Source organism: Macaca mulatta, chromosome 8 (genome assembly GCF_049350105.2).
Source record: "Macaca mulatta isolate MMU2019108-1 chromosome 8, T2T-MMU8v2.0, whole genome shotgun sequence".
Classification (NCBI taxonomy): domain Eukaryota; kingdom Metazoa; phylum Chordata; class Mammalia; order Primates; family Cercopithecidae; genus Macaca; species Macaca mulatta.
The window spans coordinates 83,857,667-83,877,566 of NC_133413.1; the positions used below are offsets into that span (position 1 = coordinate 83,857,667).

General features: G+C 43.7%; 2 protein-coding genes and 1 pseudogene across 3 annotated transcripts in view; all 3 read right to left on the reverse strand.

The window, feature by feature from the left end:
• Positions 1–14,065, reverse strand: part of C8H8orf89 (chromosome 8 C8orf89 homolog) — a 58,686-nt gene extending 44,621 nt beyond the window's left edge. Inside the window, exon 1 of the mRNA XM_015145566.3 lies at positions 10,677–14,065. The gene's annotated coding sequence lies outside the window, so the exon portion shown is untranslated. The remainder of the gene's footprint in view (positions 1–10,676) is intronic.
• Positions 1,480–8,828, reverse strand: LOC144330806 (peroxiredoxin-like 2A pseudogene; annotated as a pseudogene). Its single transcript, XR_013397308.1, has one exon. The product of XR_013397308.1 is annotated as a peroxiredoxin-like 2A pseudogene (transcript).
• Positions 14,066–15,385: 1,320 nt separating the features above from the next.
• RPL7 (ribosomal protein L7) lies at positions 15,386–18,456 on the reverse strand. The gene is given in 7 exon segments (NM_001193556.1): positions 15,386–15,451; positions 15,807–16,016; positions 16,318–16,427; positions 16,539–16,676; positions 17,033–17,199; positions 17,472–17,577; positions 18,423–18,456. Coding segments are annotated over 6 exon segments (744 nt in total). The 5' UTR covers positions 18,437–18,456; the 3' UTR covers positions 15,386–15,451; position 15,807.
• Positions 18,457–19,900: the final 1,444 nt, after the last annotated feature.

Sequence of the window (19,900 nt, forward strand, 5' to 3'; positions counted from 1 at the left end):
AAAAGTGTTTATTTGCCACTTACGTTTCCTCTTCTTTTTTTTTTTTTTTTTTTTTTTTTTTTTTTTTTTTTTGAGACGGAGTCTAACGCTGTTGCCCAGGCTGGAGTGCAGTGGCGCGATCTCGGCTCACTGCAAGCTCCGCCTCCCGGGTTCCCGCCATTCTCCTGCCTCAGCCTCCTGAGTAGCTGGGACTACAGGCGCCCGCCACCGCGCCCGGCTAATTTTTTGTATTTTTAGTAGAGACGGGGTTTCACTGTGGTCTCGATCTCCTGACCTTGTGATCCGCCCGCCTCGGCCTCCCAAAGTGCTGGGATTACAGGCTTGAGCCACCGCGCCCGGCCAACGTTTCCTCTTCTGTGAAATGCCTATTTCTATGCTTTGCCCGTTTTTGTACAGGGTTTTGTTTTATTCTTACTTGTAGTGCTTTATATTTTGTGAGTACAAATGCTTTATATGTTATGTATGTTGCAAATATCTCTCCCACTATTAGTTTATTTTTAACCTGTTTATGTCTTTGAGTTTATCAGAAACTTTAAATTTTGATATAGTCAAATTTGTCTATTTCTTTTTCTATAATATCATATTGAAGAAATCCTCTTTCCTACTCTAAGACACAGAGATAAAGCCAAGATCCCCTAATATTTGAGTCTGATTTTGATACTGTTTCTCTGATCTTATTAATTACCTCTGAGCCAATATCACATTCCCTTAATTTCTAAAAATTATGTATGCATTTATGTGTGCATATAAGCTTATTTTTGTTTGGTTTTTGTTTGCTCCCTTGTTTTATGAAGCTTCCTGAGAAAGGGTTCATAGGAAGTAAAATTTTTTATGGTAAATATATTTTTATTATTAGTTTTATCAGAAAAGCTTGTATATACAGGTGACTTCTGATGCTTTTTTTTTTTTTTTTTTTTTTTTTTTTTGAGATGGAGTCTTGCTCTGTCACCCAGGCTGGAGTGCAGTGGTGCAATCTCGGCTTACTGCAACCTCTGCCTCCCAGGTTCAAGCGATTCTCCTGCCTCAGCCTCCCGAGTAGCTGGGATCACAGGTGCATGCCACCACACCCTGCTAATTTTTTGTATTTTTAGTGGAGACGGGGTTTCACCATGATGGCCAGCCTATTCTTGAACTCCTGACCTCAGGTGATCCACCCGCCTTGGCCTCCCAAAGTGCTGAAATTACAGGAATGAGCCACCACACCCGGCCTTCTGATGCATACTTTTATTAAAGCCAGAGATGGTTATTTATTCTAGAGAAACAAATCTCTGAGGTTAGAATGGAAGACAGTGAAACAAGATATTTCACTTTATAATTTACCTTTGTCAAACTATCCCAGAGCATGTCAATTCTATTATGAAATTATTACTTTGACATTATATAACAAATTATTAGTAGAAAACACGCAAGCCAAAAAACTTTAAATTCTGTAATCTTCAAGTCAATCATCAATTTTCTTAGATTTCTGAAGACCTGAAAAGAAAAATAATTTCAAACAACAGCACTCAAACACCATATACATTTGTAATGAGGCACAGCAGTCAATTTTTTTTTTTTTTTTTTTTTTTGAGATGGAGTCTCAGTCATCCAGGCTGGAGTGCAGTGGCATGATCTTGTCTCACTGCAACCTCCACCTCCCAGGTTCAAGTGATTCTCCTGCCTCAGCCTCCTGAATAGCTGGGACTACAGGTGCACGCCACCATGCTCGGCTGATTTTTGTATTTTTAGTAGAGACAGGGTTTTGCCATGATGCCCAGGCTGGTCTCGAAACTCCTGACCTCGAGTGACCTGCCCATCTCAGACTCCCAAAGTGCTGGGATTACAGGCATGAGCCACCACGCCCAGCCCGGCAGTCAATTTTAAGCCTCAAATCTTCCAAATTTTAGCTTAATAATCCTCATTAGTTTTTTAGATTTTTGTTAGCCTTGTTTTGGGGCTATTTTGCCTTACTAGGCCTAAACAGAATATTAAAATACATTAATAATCCATACTGAGAATAGAGTATAAATGGGTTTCTCACTCCTTAGGGACATAAGTGGAAGCAACACATCCCATGAACACAGATGAATGCCCCTGGTTATCCCTGAGCTGGGCAGTTTCACACGATCATTTTTTCTCTGAGGCCAAAGTCTGTGGTTTGATCATCTCAGCAGCTTCCCGAACCAGACAAAGCAGATTTACTTTGTCTCCAAATTATTTTTCTCAGTGCTCGAGAAGAATCCCCTCGTTTCCTGATCCTACCACGAAAACGTCCCTGAGGATGAAGCCTTCTCCTTCCAGGTTTCCAGAGAAGCCTCCATTCCAGGCTCAGAAGAAGTACCACACTCCCAGATGGAGAAATCCCAAAAACATCATCTTCCGCCTTTGTGGACCATAGAACTTTTTCTTTTCATCCAGGAAGATTTCTCCTTTGAAATAAGGCTGGAAATCCTTCACTTCAGTCCTGATGTGCTCCTTTACCCCTGCAAAGAGGGGGACTCCCAGCTCGTCCAACATGGGTTTCAGGGAGGACAGATCCGCAGCTTCCTCTCAACAGAGGAAACAGCCCGGCCTCCGCCCAGCCATAATCATAGCTCTATTCCCCACCCCCACCCCCCCACCCCGCATAGCTCCTTTGCTTTCAAAGTCCTTGGTTCCTTCTCCAGAGTTTTCAGGTCTATATCCTCCAGGTACTCCAGTGTCACTTTCTGGGACTTAGACAGAAACAGGTCTGTGTTGGCCAGCAGCAATGCCAAGGCAGTGGCCCCCGGGGCTCCTGCACCAATGGACCACATGCCCACGGTGAAGAAACTTGGGTCCTGGAGGAAAGACATTTCTGCCTCAGTCTCCAACTCTCAGCTCTGCTCCTTGTGGTGTGTGTCTGCCTGGTTCTGGCCCAGCCCTACTCTCAAATGCCAGATTCAGAAACCTCTGAATACACGCTTACAAAAAGTGCCATAAATATGATGTATAATTCTTTCTCATTTCTAGAACAATGATTACCCTCAAAACGTTATTTGTACACAAAACGGAGAGTTTTCTGATGAATGAGTATGGTAAGGAGTCAGGGTTTGTAGTCAGAATCCCCATTCTTATTCTCCAAGGCTGGGCCCAAGCAGGAGCATTCAAGACTATTCAAGCTGACTCCTTCACAATGCTTTTCAAAATAAATCCTCATTATTTTATTTTTAAAAACCACCACAAGTGCCTCCTTTCTGCTGGCCTTCTCCTACCCTGACACCCAGGCACCGAGGAACCAAACCACCTGGCCCCAAGGGTCCCAGGGGCAGGCCCCCCGAAGTAAAATTTTTTAAGAAACTGTGTGCCTGAAATTTTTCTACATTTCATTCCCATACTTATTGATAACTTGGGATGAGAACAGAATCTGATTATAAATTATTTTTCCAAAAATGTTGAAGGGACTATTCCATAGTCTACATGTTTTGATTCTTTTTTTTTTTTTTTTTTTTTTTTTTTTGAGACGGAGTCTCGCGCTGTCACCCAGGCTGGAGTGCAGTGGCCGGATCTCAGCTCACTGCAAGCTCCGCCTCCCGGGTTCACGCCATTCTCCTGCCTCCGCCTCCCGAGTAGCTGGGACTACAGGCGTCCGCCACCTCGGCCGGCTAGTTTTTTTTTTGTATTTTTTTAGTAGAGACGGGGTTTCACCGTGTTAACCAGGATGGTCTCGATCTCCTGACCTCGTGATCCGCCCGTCTCGGCCTCCCAAAGTGCTGGGATTACAGGCTTGAGCCACCGCGCCCGGCCCATGTTTTGATTCTTATCGCTGAGAAGCCCAATACTGTTCTGATTCCAACTTCCAAATTTTGTTGATACTATCTCTATTATTCTCTAAGACCTTATAAATCCATGCTATTAAAAAAAATTTTTAAACCATTTCCTATCATTTCAATAGAAATAGAATTTTAAAAGGAAGTGAGTTAATGAGTATGTTCAGTGACTATCTTTAACTATAGTCATTTTAGTGATACATAACTCCCACTACTTTCTATACTGAGAGTCTCAACCCAAGTATCTTAGGTAGGACAATTCTTTTATTCATTCTTTTTTTCCTCCTTTTTTATTCTCATTTTAGCTACCCTGTTAACTAAAAGGACAATTCTTTGTTGTCCCAAACTGTCCTAAGTATTATAGGACATTTTCCCAGTCCTTCTGCTCTTCTTCATCTGGTCCTATTCTTGTCTTATGGTTTCCATTCCTCCACCTTCTTGAATATGAAAAATTTAATTTTTCTATGCCATTCTATTTAGTTTTAGGGTACAAATCTCCTGTTTGCAGCATCTGCCAAGTCTGCTTCCTTGCAGTTAATTTCCTTACATATTCTGTAATCTTTGCAAACTCATCTATAGAGAAATCAATATCTACAGAAGTCAAGGATTCCTTGAATTATGGGAACTTTGCCATACAGAGAGGTTTTCCATTGATCTTTGCCTGGCCCTGGGTTTTGGATGTACCAGACCAGCGAAAATATCATTTCTTGGACTGCGGTCCTGACCATGTAGTAATATGAATTCAGACCCCAGACTTGAGCTAGTATGGACCATTAATCTCTAATCTCTAGCAGCTGACCCTTTTCTTACCATAGTCCAAGTGGATGGCAAGCTTCCTTCTAGCCTCCTCAGGTCAATGAGGGGATGTTTTTCTAGTTATCATCTTAAGGTCAAAGGGTTCTTGTGGTAGATTTTATTTTTCAAAGGTAGGTGTACTAATGAATATCCAGTCCCACATGCTCTTCCTTCACTGTGATGTTCCTCCTTTCCTCCATCAAGAGGTGAGATCTGTGTTTCTTTTCCTGAAACCAACTTCCTCAGCCAAACAAACAGAAAAAAAAAAAACAAAAAAACAAAAAAACAGTAGAAACCACACTATGTGATTTCCAAAGCTAGGTCATAAAAGTGATATGACTTCCACTTGGCTCTCAGGACACTCACCTTTGAAATCCAGCCACCATTTTGTGAGGAAGCCAGGTGACACGGAGAGGCCACATATAAAGATTACAACTGACATCTACAGCTAAGGTCTCAGTCAAGAGCCAGTATCAACCCCCAGACATGTGAGTGAATAAACCTTCAGGAGATTCCAGTCCTGAGCCTTCAAATCTTCCAGCTGAGGCTCCAGACATCCTGAAGCAGAGCCAAGCTGTCCCTGCTGTGCACTGTCCGAATTCCTGACCCACAGAATCCATGAGCACAATAAATGGTTGTTTTATACCACTAAGTTTTGGAGAAATTTGTTATGAAGTCATAGTAACTGGAACAGTACTTCTTTGTGACTCCCAGCTTTCAGCAGATGGCTCAACGGTGGCTTTCTCTGTGAACATTCCTTCATTTCAGGCACCTGGGGATTTCCTTTTCTTTGTTCCTAGCTTAGCCACATTTCTATAAATTATACGTTACTCAGCATTTGAAATATACTGAAGCAGAATGGGGACCCTTCCATGCCGGCTCAGTCTGCCACATTGCCCAGAATTTCCCAGAATAGTTTTTAAAATAATGACATAAAGAACTGAATAATTTATTTTTTGGTTTTTTTTTTTTTTTTGAAACAGAGTCTCACTCCGTTGCCCAGGCTAGAGTGCAGTGGCACGATCTCGGCTCACTGCAACCTCCGCCTCCCAGGTTCAAGCAGTACTCCTGCCTCAGCCTCCTGAGTAGCTGGGATTACAGGCACACGGCCTCAGGCCCAGCTAAATTTGTTTTGCATGTTTAGTAGAGATGGGGTTTCACCATGTTGGCCAGGCTGGTCTCGAACGCCTGACCTCAGGTAATCCACCCACCTCGGCCTCCCAAAGTGCTGGGGTTCCAGGCGTGAGCCACACACCTGGCCAGTAATTTATTTTATATATATACACCTTAAAAAAGAAAAATAATCCTATCGAGAGTGCATTTATTAAAGATCAGGTAACTTGTTGCAGAGAAAATACACTCAATAAAAAATTCATTCTCTCTAGTACTCAAATAAAAGGCAGATAATATAATGAACTACTACTTTCACCAATCAAAATGGCAGGGAGTTTTTTCTTTACTATTAATAGAGTAAGATGAAGTGCAAGGAAATAGGCACTCTCATAAGGTTTCAGTGGGAGTATATATTGGTGTAATATTTCCAGCGAATAATCTAGTAATATATATGTCCTTATAATTATATATATTTTTGACCCAGCAATTCTACTTCTGGGAATTTATCCTAAGAAATAATCACTGGCCAGGTATGGTGGCTCACGCCTGTCATCCTAGCAGTTTAGAAGGCAGAGGCAGAAGGATCTCTTGAGCCCAGGAGTTTGAGACCAGCCTGGGCAACATAGTGAGACCCTGTCTCCACAAAAAGAAAAAAAAAAAAGAAATAATCATTGATACATGAATATCAATTCCTGTATTTCTTATAATAGAAAAGAGAATGAAAATAACTCAAATGTCCAACAGCAGGTGGCAAAATCATCTTTAATTTTATGGTTGTTTGTACCAAAATAATTACCAAGTGAACATAAAGAAAGATGAGTTATAGATTCATTGAGAAAAATATTTATTTATTAATAATGTCATGCATTGTGCTAGGAGTCGTAATACAACGAGGATTAAAGATAAAGCATACTGTCTATGGGAGGGGGTGGGGAGGAGTGATAAGTTCATTATGGTAAAGCTACGGTCAAATTCTATGGCACGACAGAACTTTTGCTGACCTTAACCAGACTGGAGAAGTAGGAGGGTTTTTGTTTGTTTGTTTGTTTGCTTGCTTTTTGACAAGTGATGTTCAAGCTAAGTACCAGAGGTTTTCACAAGTAGAAATTAACTATGGGAGAGAAGCTTGGATGTCCACTAAAATCCTGGCTCCTCCTCCAGAGAACAGTGTTTGTTCTAGGAAGTGGCTGCCTCCCTGTGATTGGAATGTGAGTGAATATAATGTGTAACACTGCAAGAAGCTTCTAGGAAGCTAAGCAAGTATGCTTTCTCCATACTTTCTCCTTGCCTTTCTGCTGACTGGATTTAGACAAGAGTGAAATGCTGACGAATGGCAGAGTCTGGGTCCTTCTACCAAGTGAAAGCAAGCCGCTTGCTGACCAGGGACGCCTACCTTGAAATTGTTACGTGAGCAAGAAATAACTTTTCTACGTTAAATCAAGAAAATGTTGGGATCTGTTTGTCACTACAGCTAGCAATAGGCTAATACATGTGACTTTTTATTCTCAAATAATGTAGTAACTCACTTAAATATATTCACTAAGCATGTACGATATACACATCAATGTGTCAAGTGCACAAAAAAACACAAAAATAACTAAAGAGATTCTGCCTGCACAGAATTTCCAGTCCAGAAGAAAAAACAGTAGCCACTTCTACAACTCTAATACAAAGCAGTGTGTATAAATTAAATCCTTAGGAGATATATATAGTAGTAGAGGATTTAAAAGGAGGGAGATATTACTTTCAGGGGGAGGTTCAAAAAAGACTTTGAAGAAATTAGAAAATGGCATTTAAACAGGATTTAGATGGCAGAAATGTAGGTAGAGGCATTCCAGAAAAAGATATAGATGGGAAAGATGTCACAGAGAATGTAATGTAAGTACTCTGGATTGCCTGGAGGGAGGGGTTCAGATAAAGGCAGTGTGAGAAATAATTAAATGATAAATTGGATGAGATTACAGACAAATCTGAATGCTGGACAAAGTGGTCTGTATTTCCTTGAGTAATGTGGTACCACAGAACAGACGTATGGTATATATTCTGAACAGAGGTATGGTTTCTATTCACAGTTATGCTTTAGAAAAATTAATATGGCAGAGACTGGAACCCAAAAGAGAAATTACAAGGCAATCATAATAGTCCAGAGTACTTAAGAGTGGTCATAGTGAGAATGCAAGATTGATTATTGAATTTGGGAGATTCGGCAGCAAAAAAGGAGTCAAAGCTGACTGAGGCTGGGAATTGAGGTAACTGAGAGGATTATGGAACCATGAATTAAATTCAAAGAGGACATGCTAGTCTGGAGGTGGAGGGCAACAAGGAGTTCTGTCTTAGAAAAAAGTGAGTACAGGACATCCAATGGAGATATATAATCTGGATCTATGCAGTAGGAATTGAGGTGCACAGGTCTGAAGATGAAAATGTTAAGAGTTATCTATTTACACGTGAGAAATAAGGCCAGAGACTGTAATAAAGTTGGCAAAGGAGATTTGAGAGAAAGAAGAAAAGCCAGAGATTTCTTTAAAATATAGGCAAGGCAGGTAGAACAAAAGGCAGAGAAGGAATGGAGAGGCAGGAAGTTCAGGGGAACTAGCATCATAGGAAGCATTGGATCATGTCCAATTCTACAAGTTATTGGAGAAGGGAATTATTAATAACATTACTGTAACAGCAAATGCACAATCCAATTTAATCCTCAGGTCACCCAATCAAACACAGATTCCAGTCAATGACCAAGCAGGGATTCAGACCCTGCAAAGAACCCAGGCACTCAAGTAAAATGAACTTGGATTCTAATCTTAAATGTGCCCCTCAAAAGCTGTAGAACCACAGGGTCAAGAAAAAAATAATCCTGCCTCTGCCTCTCATAAGGTGAGGATTAAATTTTAAAATGCATGTGAAGTGTTCAGCACAGTACCTGACATTATAAACACTAAGTGGAAGCTATTCTCCTCTTTTGAAGAATAAATACAGATTTTTCTCAATACAGTCTGTTGAAAAAAAGATAAATCATTCAAGATTCTTAAAGGCAAGATTCTATCAACATTTTTAAATGTGCGTACATCTGACTTAGCACTTCTGCTTCAAGGAATTTATCCTGTAGAACTGTTCCCATGTGTAAGAATGTCTACTGTGGCTGGGCGTGATGGCTCATACCTGTAATCCCAGCACTTTGGGAGCCCGAGGCAGGCGGATCACCTGACGTCAGGAGTGAGACTACCCTGTCCAACAGGGTGAAACCCCATCTCTATTAAAAATACAAAAAAAAATTAATTACCCGGGCGTAGTGGCATACACCTATAATCCCAGCTACTCAGGAGGCTGAGGCAGGAGAACTGCTTGAACCCAGGAGGCGGAGGTTGCAGTGAGCCGGGACTGCACCATTGCACTCCAGCCTGGGCAACAAGAATGAAACTCTGTCTTAAAAAAATAAAAGAAAAAAAAAAGATTGTCTATTGTTTCATTGTTTGTAACAGGGAAAAACTGAAACCAATCTCAATGAGGAATGGTCACATAAACTGATACATCTGTACTATGAAATACTCAGTGTGGACCTAAGTAAATTGATATGAATGGTATTCTCCATCAAATCTTTTTTTTTTTTTTTTTTTTTTTTTTGAGACAGAGTCTCACTGTCACTCAGGCTGGAGTGCAGTGGCACGGTCTTGGCTCACTGCAATCTCCGCCTCCTGGTTTCAAGCGATTCTTCTGCCTCAGCTTCCTGAGTAGCTTGGATTACAGGTGCACACCACCACGCCCAGCTAATTTTTGTATTTTTAGTGGAGACGGGGTTTCGCCATGTTCGTCAGGCTGGTCTCAAAACTCCTGACCTCGTGATCCGCCCGCCTTGGCCTCTCAAAGTGCTGGGATTACAAGCGTGTGCCACCACGCCTGGCCCTCTCCATAAGTGAAAAAAGACATTTCTCGAAATAATTCATATATGATTCCATTATGACCAAAAAAAAAAGGAAAAAAGTGGAAGAATGAACACCAAATTAATTCTAACAAGGATTAAAAAGTAAAGAAAGGCATAGACCTCTCCTTTCCAACTCCATATACTTCTGTACTGTTTCAATAAGTACTAATACATTATAATGTAATTTGAAAAATCTACGGAAGAACTTAAAAAAGGAAATGTCAGAGTATTGCTGAAGAAACACCATTGTAACAAGAGATTAACTCATTAACAATGTACATAACAAGTTAATAAACAGGAGCAAGAATTCTTCTGCTTCAGGGATTATAATACCCTAAAAGTGCTCACAAAATTGTTTGCATTTGTCTGGAGAGAAGTTCCAGTTTTTATGATGTCTATGACCCCAAAAAGGTTGTATGGGAGGGAAAATGACCAGTACAACAGAAAAGACTATCTATGTTACACAAATAATTTCTAGTATTTTTAACTCCTGGTGAGAAAAGTAACGCACACACAAACTATACGTAAATCAGAAATGGTTCAAAGTGAAGTTGGCAACAGAAACAGGGTTGTAACAATCTAACTGGGTTGGTTTCCCATGTCCCACTGCATGGCTGGGTGCAAGTGTGGGAGAAGGGAGACACAGGGGTAGGCAAGGGAAGAAAAGTAAACACATTCCCCCCGCACTCCAGTTTAAGCCTGGGAGGGTCAATCTGTAAGGGTGTGTCCACTTAAGGGATAGATATAAGTACTTACTTACCAGAGTAAGGGGTGCAGAAAGAATACACAGATCCGGCAGGCAGACCCGCTTCCCTCAATCTCATCCCCCGACCCCACCTGGTAGCCTTCCTCAGGTCCTCATGCCCAGGCCTTTCTGCCAGCTCCCATCATAAAGTGCATCTAGAGCATCCTCAGAGTGACCCACGTGCCTCTCTGAGCCTCAGTGTCCCCTTTGTGGGAGGGAGTGGGACTAGATGACCTGCGGACCCGACCTCCCATTCAGCCCTGACCTGGCAAGTCCCCTGGCCCTCCCGCTCCTTGGCCAGGGCTCGTCCTGAGACGGGCCAGCCGTCCGCACTCACTGTGCCCGCAGCTGCACCGAGGGGAGGGACTTCTTTGCGATCCTGGCCCTTGGGGCCCAGGTCGGAGGCTCCGGCAGCAGCGGTGGCTGGGGAAGCGGGCACAGCGGGCAGTGTGGGAGCCAGCGGCAGGCTGGAGCCCACCCAAGCCCCCGGCCCAGTCCGGCCTTGTCGCGGGGCTGGCCACGGAGGCGGGGCTGGACAGGCGGTGCAGGTGGCCGCGAGCTCCCACGTTCACCGCTCCTGGGGTGAGCATGCCCCTCGGCCAGCAGCCCAGCGACGCTGGGCCCGGCCCGGCCAGCGTCTCCCGAGGCTGCAGCCCTGCCTGCCCGACGCGCACCAGTTGCTAGGCGCCCGGGGACTCAGGCCTCAGTTCCATAGGGCAAGGGGCCTGTTAGGGTTCAGGGCCATGATGGGTGCTTGGACAACTTGGGCAGCGGAAGCCACTGGGACCCCTCGACCAGCACTAGTGCCTCTGCCTTCAGGTTACTGCTGCCGGAGATGGGGGTGAGGTGGGGGAGCGAGCAGAATCAAGACTGGGTGAACACTGGTCAGTGGTGACACAAGGTGAGGCGCCCAATGGCAAACAGCACCAGGCAGCATGTATAGGGCGCGGAGGGGGCAGTTGGGCCAGTTTGGTGTAATTCAATTTTCTGGGTTGTTTGCACATCAGCTTGTGTCAAAGACTTATTTTTCAGGTTCAAAATAACCACGCTTTCCAGAGTACTGATGAGCTGTACCTTTCAAATGTTAGCCAGTTAATAATACCTGACTAGCCCAAATTAGGTAAATGACAATGACGAGTTCCCTCACCAGTCCGCCCAAATTCCATGTTCTGACTCCTTTGTTTTGGTTCCTTTGTAAAAGGCTAGGTGTGTGTGCCCTCTGGCTTGGACATCTAGCACCTTTTGCACAGTGGGTCTTAGCATCTCTGCTCTTGCCAGATAAAGTTATCATATAAAGCCTCTACCTTCATGACTTGACTCCCCACTGGAGCTGCAAGCTTATCCCTGGTTAATATGGTTTCAGATCCCACAAAAACTCCTGCAACTGCTCTCAACACACTTTTCTCCATTCTTATTAAGCTCTACACTAACCTTTCCTAGGTCACTTGGTTACTTTTTTAACACTCAAATTAGGCCTGGAATTGTTAACACTGGCCCCACTACTTAGTTATGTGATCCTGGGTGAGGGAAAGTTAACCCACCTAACAAGGTAGGTTATTAAAATCACATGGAGTATGCATATTAAAAATCACATGAAGTACTTAATTAGAAAAAAGTCTAGGGCTCATCCCAAAACCAATTACGAATTCAGTTCTGGGGTTGCAATCAAAGTGGAGAAACACTAACCTAGGATTATGTGGATCAAGTGATACACTGGCACTCAGCAAGTGATCAAATGTTTATTAAACAGTCTCCTCTTTAGTTTTGCTATCACATCTCTACCTGACACTTCAGGTGACCAAATTCTACCTCTTCTGTGAAACTTTCCAATCTTCACAGCATGAAGTATCTACTGTACTCTCCTAACATGGTTTTCTAGTATTACAAATCATTATTCATACAAAATGTAATTTCTGAGTCCTCCAAAGTAAATTATATATACAGATATATATCCATAAATCCACACTTTACCCCATTCCTCCTTTTGCCATCCCCCATCACCAAATACTCAAGGACTACAATATGCCAGTAATTGAAGTCTCAAGATTTTAAATGGCTATTTTGCTGATGAGGTTAGATTCCCTTAAAAAAGTGAAGTGCCTACAATGCACCAGGTATTGTTCTAAGTGCCAGAAAAGAGAAAGCTAAGACTCAAACCTTACATTGGAGAACGGCTGGGAAAAGCAAGTCAACAGTTTCAGATAGCAATTAATGCTATGAAAAACAGTGATATAGGAAGACGTGTGTCAGAAAAGACCTTTTTCCAGAATGAGAAAGCCAAGTACCCAGACCTGGAGGCAGAAGTCACTTTTGAACAAACAATATAACTGGGGAGCCAGAAATAAAATATCAAATGGGCCTCCCAGTTTCCATGCCCTAATTACAGGGACCTTTAAATATGTTACCTTATGTAGCAACAAAAGGGACTTTGTAGATGTGCTTAAGTTAAGGATTTTGAAAAGGAGAGATTATCCTCAATTATTCAAGTAGCCCAATGTAATCACAAAAGTTTTTATATTAAGAGGGAGGCAGGAGGAAGATCAAAGACGATGTAAGCAGAGATGCCACCAGCCAAGAAATGCAAGGGGCTCCTAGAACTGGAAAAGGCAAACAAGTTTCTCTAGTCTTCAGAAGGAACACAGGCCTGCTGACCCCTTGATTGGGCTGTGAAACCTGTTTTAGATTTCTGACCTCCAGAAAAGTTAAAACAAATTAAGTCAATTAAGTTTATGGTGATTTGTTACAGCAGCAAAAGAAAACTAATACATTCATTTAACAGTGAGTACCTACTACATGTCAGCAAATGGGCAGAAATTAAAAGGCCTGGCCTTAAAGTATACTACCTAACAGAAGGGAGGTACACCTATGGGAGGAATGTGTTAGCTCGTTGACACCAAATCTGTAAGGAAAAACAGTGGGAGCAGAAAGCTGTCATCTTCACATGGAGGTGGGCCCAAAGATACCAGACACCCGCAGGAGGCTCTATCACATCCTATACATCCCCAAGGCACTCATTTCACTGTATCTGTTGCCTGTCTTCCCACTAGACCCACAACTGAAAGCAGAGGCTATTTTCCGTAATTCACTGTTGTATGCCCACATTAAGTGCTGAAGCTATACTGCACAGCAGCATTGAGCACTTTCGAGCTAGGCACTGCTCTAAGCCTTTTACATGACCTGTAACATTTAATCTTCATTAAAATCCTATGAAATTAGGCACAATTATCTCCATTTTGCTGATATGGAAACCGAGACAGAGATTATTTATTGGCCCAAGCTAATAAACAAGTGGAGACTGAATATGAACCCAAGCAGTCTGGCTCCAAAGCCAACACTCCTAATCCAGCCAACCACAAATGAACCTTCAAAGAAGTTACTAGGGTAACACTGGTTAAAGGACACTGAGTCCAAGACAACTTTATAAAAAATGAGATAGCTAGGGGACGATCCACTAGAGAAAGCCAGACCTTAGAAGGATAAACAGGAAACAAACATATATGAGGTGAAATCTTGTAGAACCTACTGGGTGCCAAAACCCCTAAGGTTGGTTAGGCCTTCCAGAGGATCCCTTGAAAGTAATGACATTTATAAGAGGTGAGTTTCCCAATCAGGTGAATCTGCTTTTGAATAGGTTCCACCAGCTCATGAACATTTTCATACCTATTACTGTTCCTAACAATCCTCTTATAAAAGCAGATTGGTTATCCCACTTTACTCTCAAGAGTTCTCTATGGGAATCCCGGTTCTCTGCAACCCCTCCCACATTTCCCCATCCTCTCTGGCCCCAGGCCACACAGGCTATACAGTCAATACTTTGCCCACTTCATTTTAGGTATTCTTACACAATCTTAGCCCTCCCTGACCAGCTGAAACAGTTTTAAATACTTTGGGTGATAATGTATCAACGTAGGTTAATTGACTGTAACAAATGTACCACTATGGTGGTGAGGAGTCAACAGGAGGTTGGGCACATGACAACTGGACATGCAGGTTGGGCGACACTGGGCATATGGGAACCTTCTCTACTTTCCAGTTTTACTGTGAAATGAAAACTGCTTTAAAAAATAAAGACCATTAATTTAAAAGAAAAAAAAAGCTTTGCTAAGTATCACTCTGTATATGAAGTGCTTATTCCTATCCCAAGACTTGCCACATTTCATGCACCCACCCATCTGCACCTAGATTAAGCAATATGCCATCTGTACAACTTCATCCCATCATTAGTCTTAATTCTGACCCTGCAGAGGCCACTGATGAAGAACTCAAAGAAATTCTATTTGTCTAGCAACTTTCAAATATTAAAAAGCAATAAATGACTATGGTGCAGTAGTACCAAAATATTTACTAAGGGAGCTGTTTCACAGTGCATCAGACCTTTGACACAACTAAATGAGGACCACAAAAATTTTTACTTTCATTCTATATACTTCATGTTACACTCTACATTGTTCACTAATCTAGGTGAGACAATACATGAAATATAAAGGAGTTATTTATAAAATACCAAAACCCTCAAGTTTTTGCCCATTAATTTCACCAGATGCTCTGAAATAATTTGCATCCCTGGGCACAAATTTCATTTTTTCCTTCATAATACCCACAGTATGTAACAATTATTAGTAACTCACATAAGTATGGCAAAAGATGCAAAACAAGAACACAAAAATGGAAGGCAAAAGAAAAACAACACATTTATATGGTAGTTTATAAACAAGCGAAGGCCCAAGAAATAAATTTTAGAAACTGAATTCAATTTTTTCCATAAACCAAGGTTGGATTACTGTACCTACAAATTATGTACAAATGCTTGTGAAACAGGCTTAGAATAAACCCATTTTGAATCACTCAGCACAGTTAAAAACAAAATCTTTTGTAGAGAAAAGCCTTTTAAAAACCTAAGAGATGTTTTTCACAGACTCGACCCTGATTTTGCACAAAACGGGCAGATGATTTGGCTTAGTTTTATCACACACCAGACTTACCACAATAGTTAAGGGAACACAGAGGCAGGCTAACCACCAAAAAAATCACAAATACAACAATGTATTTCATTTTGAGAGCAGGCACTGTTTATTAAACTGACGAGACTCGAAAAATAATCATGGTAGACACCTGAAAGGAAAAAATAAAACCATTAGAAAACACTTTAGCCAGCTAACAATTAACATAACCTAGACAGTTAAAAAGTAACGATTGAGTTTACATTTTTAAGATCTCCCAATTTCCATCTTTAAAGACTCCTCCAAACAGGCTTTTCCTTTCCTCCAGAAAGGTCCTCAAAAGCTAACCAACTGTAATCATTAAGTAAATAAACCAACTGTAATCATTAAGACAGTTGATCTCGCTCCCCACAAAAGCACTGATTAAAATTCAGAACCCCCTCAATATTTAATGGGAAAAGTATTCAAGATTACCAGCACTTGCACTCTAGCGTTAACTCGACCTTTCTCAGGATGAGGTCTCTCACCTTAGTTCATTCTTCTAATAAGCCTGTTGATCTGGTCCTCCCTGTTGCCAGCATCTCCACCTTCTACAAAATGGGTGGTCTTTTTCTTCATTCCACCTCGTGGAGAAGATAACTTGAAAGGCCACAGGAAGTTATTTGCCTCTTTGAAGCGTTTTCCAACAGTATAGATCTCATGAATCAGATCCTCCATGCAGATGATGCCATATTTACCTAAATATTTTAAGGTTAAGATTATTAAAGTTGCAAAAAGTTTTGAATTAATTGATAGACTTTAGGACACCCAACAAGAGCAACTGTAGGCTGTGACATAAAAACACACCAGGAATAAACAAGGTAAATGCATGGCTTTATGAAGATAAGGTTCAAGCTAATGAAACCATGCCTTACGTTTTCTTTAAGCTTAACCAAGAATCACAGGGAATATATGAAGATTCACAATAGTGAGAAATGTACAGCCACAAGAGGATAGGAAGTTACCGCATGGTCAAATTTTCCCCCAAACAGAACCTACCAAGAGATCGAGCAATCAAAGCGTTATCTGTCAAAGCAATTCGCTTCTTATTGATTTTGCCATAACCACGCTTGTAGATTAGCTCATTTACTGACTTCAGATTGGGGTACCTGAAGTGAAAAAGGAAACATAAATAAGGTGACCACTGTTAAAACATCTAAAATTCATGTTGACACACAGCCAATTTACCAAACAGAAATCAAAGGAGAAAAGAGACTTACCCCCATGCAATATATGGCTCTACAATCCTCAGCATGTTAATCGAAGCCTTGTTGAGCTTCACAAAGGTTCCATTGAAGATTTGACGAAGGCGCAAAAGCTGCAATACCTTTCGGACCTTTGGGCTCACGCCATTGATACTATGGTGAAAAGGGACCAGAAATGCATTTGCCTTTCATCGAAATTTTTATTAATACTAACCATTATAGTTTGGAATATCGAGTCCTACACCTAAACAGACAGGAATCCTCTCACGTTACACACTGAACTTCTGTATTCGATTAAGAGAAGGGATAGGAGCGTGAGGAACATGGCTTGCAACTAAACCATTAGTGATCACCACCCTCCTTGTTCTAGCTTCCCCTAAAATATTGTTACTCCAGTGTTTCAGAATCAGGGCTCCCAGAAGTAATGTGAAGTTTTTTTGTTTGTTTGTTTGTTTTTTACCGGTGCTAACTCTCCCTTTCAAACCTGAATACAGTAAAACTGAATTTACCCTCTGATCCTGATGACAAACGCCAATTTGGGTTCAGCAGGTACATAGAAGTTGCCAGCTTTTCTTGCCATCCTCGCCATTCGAATTTCAGTTCTGTACATCTGCCTATATTCCTTGTGATAGTGCTTCGCTTTTTCATAGATAAGCTTCCTCCTTGCCTTTCGAAGCTGAAAACCAATCATCAGTTATTCATGATTTTTAGCTCTCAATCACAATTAGCAATGCTAGTTATTAAAAAGAATACGAAAACGCGTTTCCTTTAAATATTTTCTTGCCACAGTATGCAATCACATCCCCCACCACCTTCAGATTGTAACATTAGGAAGCTAAGCAATTACTCGGTACAGTTACGAAGTAAATCTTGCCAAGAACATTCACCTCATTCTCAATCCCAACAAGGCGTCTCCTTATGTGCTAGTGCCTCAAAAAGTTTACTTACCATCTTTTGGGCAAACTTCTTTCTCAGGCGCTTTATCTTCAGCTCTGCGAAATTCCTTCGCTTTTTCTTAAGGGTTTCTGGCACAGCAGGAACCTTCTTCTTCTCTCTAACGTTAACAAGCAAAAACCTTATCAATAGCTCAAAAAGCTCACAGTCCTGTATTACTCCCGTACTGAGCAGTGTTGTTTAACAGAAATGCTGTCACTGACTTTAGTCACTCGTATAACTTTACTTGCTCTGGCATGCTACAGTGTAGGATGCACATTTTAGCTCCATGTCAGTAACTTTTAACACCAACCACGTTGCCTAAAACCCAATCACAAATATGACACAATAGCAATACGCTTTTACCTATTTCAACCAAGAGGCCCGGCCTCCGACGACTAAATTAAAAAAAACAAAAAACACACCAACAGCCGAATAACAAAATGTTCCTCCCCATAATGTTCCCAGGACGAGCCTCACGGGGACGAACTACAAATCCCAGCTTAAAGACTGCTGCAAGGCACTGATCCCCGGACTTTAAGCGCAAAAATAAAAATAAAAATAAAAGGCAAGCCACCATCACCCTGGTTCAATCAGGATCCACATGTTGAAAGCAAAGGCCTAGCGGCAGGGACGCCTGAGCCAAGCACCAGCCAAGGACGAACCCAATTCTGAGGTTCTGCGCCTACCCCCAAAGACCCTCTACCGAGGACTGGGCCGTCAGCCAACCAACGGGTTCCACACACATTCCAACTCGACATCTCGTTCCCGAGATCTCCAAAACCTCTGTCCTATAGCCGCCTGCATCCCCATCCTAGCCTCGGGTCCCCACTGGTGTCACAAAGCGTCACAAACAAGCAGGAAGGTGGGCAAAGGTGCAAGCTACAGCCAGAGAGAGAAAAAGTGACTCAAAAAGTATCTGGCTCTGGAGATGGAGAAGGATTCTCGAGAGGACGTCAAACTTACTCCGCACCCTCCATGGTTCCAGCCGGGAAAAGAGGAAGTTGGCGCATGCGCACTGTCCACTTAAAGACTTCGAAAGAGAAGCCCCACGACTCATAGGTGTCTTAGAATAAGCCGGAAAAGAATCCAGAACTAAAAAGCCTCCTTGCAGACGCAAAATTAACAACTCCCTGATTTAGCCTCTTTCAACCAACTTTCGGGTAAAACTTGTTTGAAGAAAATATATGCATTTGATTACACTTTTTAATCAATTCAAGAGCAAAGGATGCTGACACCTCGGCAACTCCGGGTCCTAATCTCCAGGCTGCGCTGACAAGATTAGGCTCGGGTTCCTCCCCACAATGTTCCCAGGACTAGCCTCATGGGGACGAACTACAAATCCCAGCATGCAGCACTCCTCGCCCGCCCGGCGGGAGGGCAACGCCTGACCCGGACCGCAGGCAAGCACCGCGGCGGCGGTTCCAGCCAGGAAAATGCGAGCCTTTTGGGCCACGTTCCAAACGGCTAGCTGCAATTCGAAGTCACTTTTGGCCGCCCTCCCAGCTCCCTGCCGCGGTAGTAGCAGACTACACCCCTTTCGCCGCGCCGCGAGGTCCTTGTCGTCTCGCCAGCCCACAGGGCTGTCTTCCGCAGCGCCTGATCGCAGGCGGGGCGGTCCGGAGTGCCCTGGTTAACGAAAAGTGGCGAGCCAGGGAGCAGCGGGGACTGGACGGCCGGAGGAAGATGGCCGGGGCTCTGCTGACTGCCGAGATCGGCAGGCGGAGGCCGGGACACCCCACGGGAGGGGGCGTGAGCTGCGAAGGGAGGTGCGAGGAGGGCTGAGGTTGCGGCCACCGCCGTGTGAGAGGGGCTACCCCGCTTGGCTCTGCGGACGCTAGCGGGCGGGGGGCTGGGCCGGGGGCGGGGTGCGCCCGGGGGCGGGGAGGCCGGGCGGAGGGAGGGCCGATGCCGAGGCTGGCGCGGGCTCTTCCCGGTCGCGGGGTTATATAGCGCGGAGCGTGGAGCCCGCTCAGAGCCGGCCCGGAGCGCTCCGACTTGCAAGCGGGCTGTGCTGCGGAGCCCGGTGCCCGAGTGACAGCCGCGGGGAGTTCAGGGCCGGAGGACGCGAGCCCTCAGGGGCAGCTGCAAGGCGTTGGGCAGCGCTCGCCTGCGCCGAGCGAGTCTCCTCTTCCTGGCGCTCCGCCGCCCCGCACCCCACTCTCCCACCCTCTCGCAACTTGGGTCGAGTTGACAACTCCCGCGGCGACCCGCTGGCCCGTGCCGCCTCCGTTGCGCACCCCTCCCCGGGGGTGAGAGAGAGCAGGCTCGCCAGCTCCGAGGACGCTCGGGCGGCAGCTGCTTGGCCATGAGGGCAGCGCGAGTCGTCTAACTCGCGGCTGTCACCGCCACTGCAGCGGAGCCGGCCGGCTGGGCGCTGCGGGACGGGCGGGCGGCTGCCGGCAGGAGGCGCCGAGCCGGGTGACTGCCGCGGCGGGCACAGT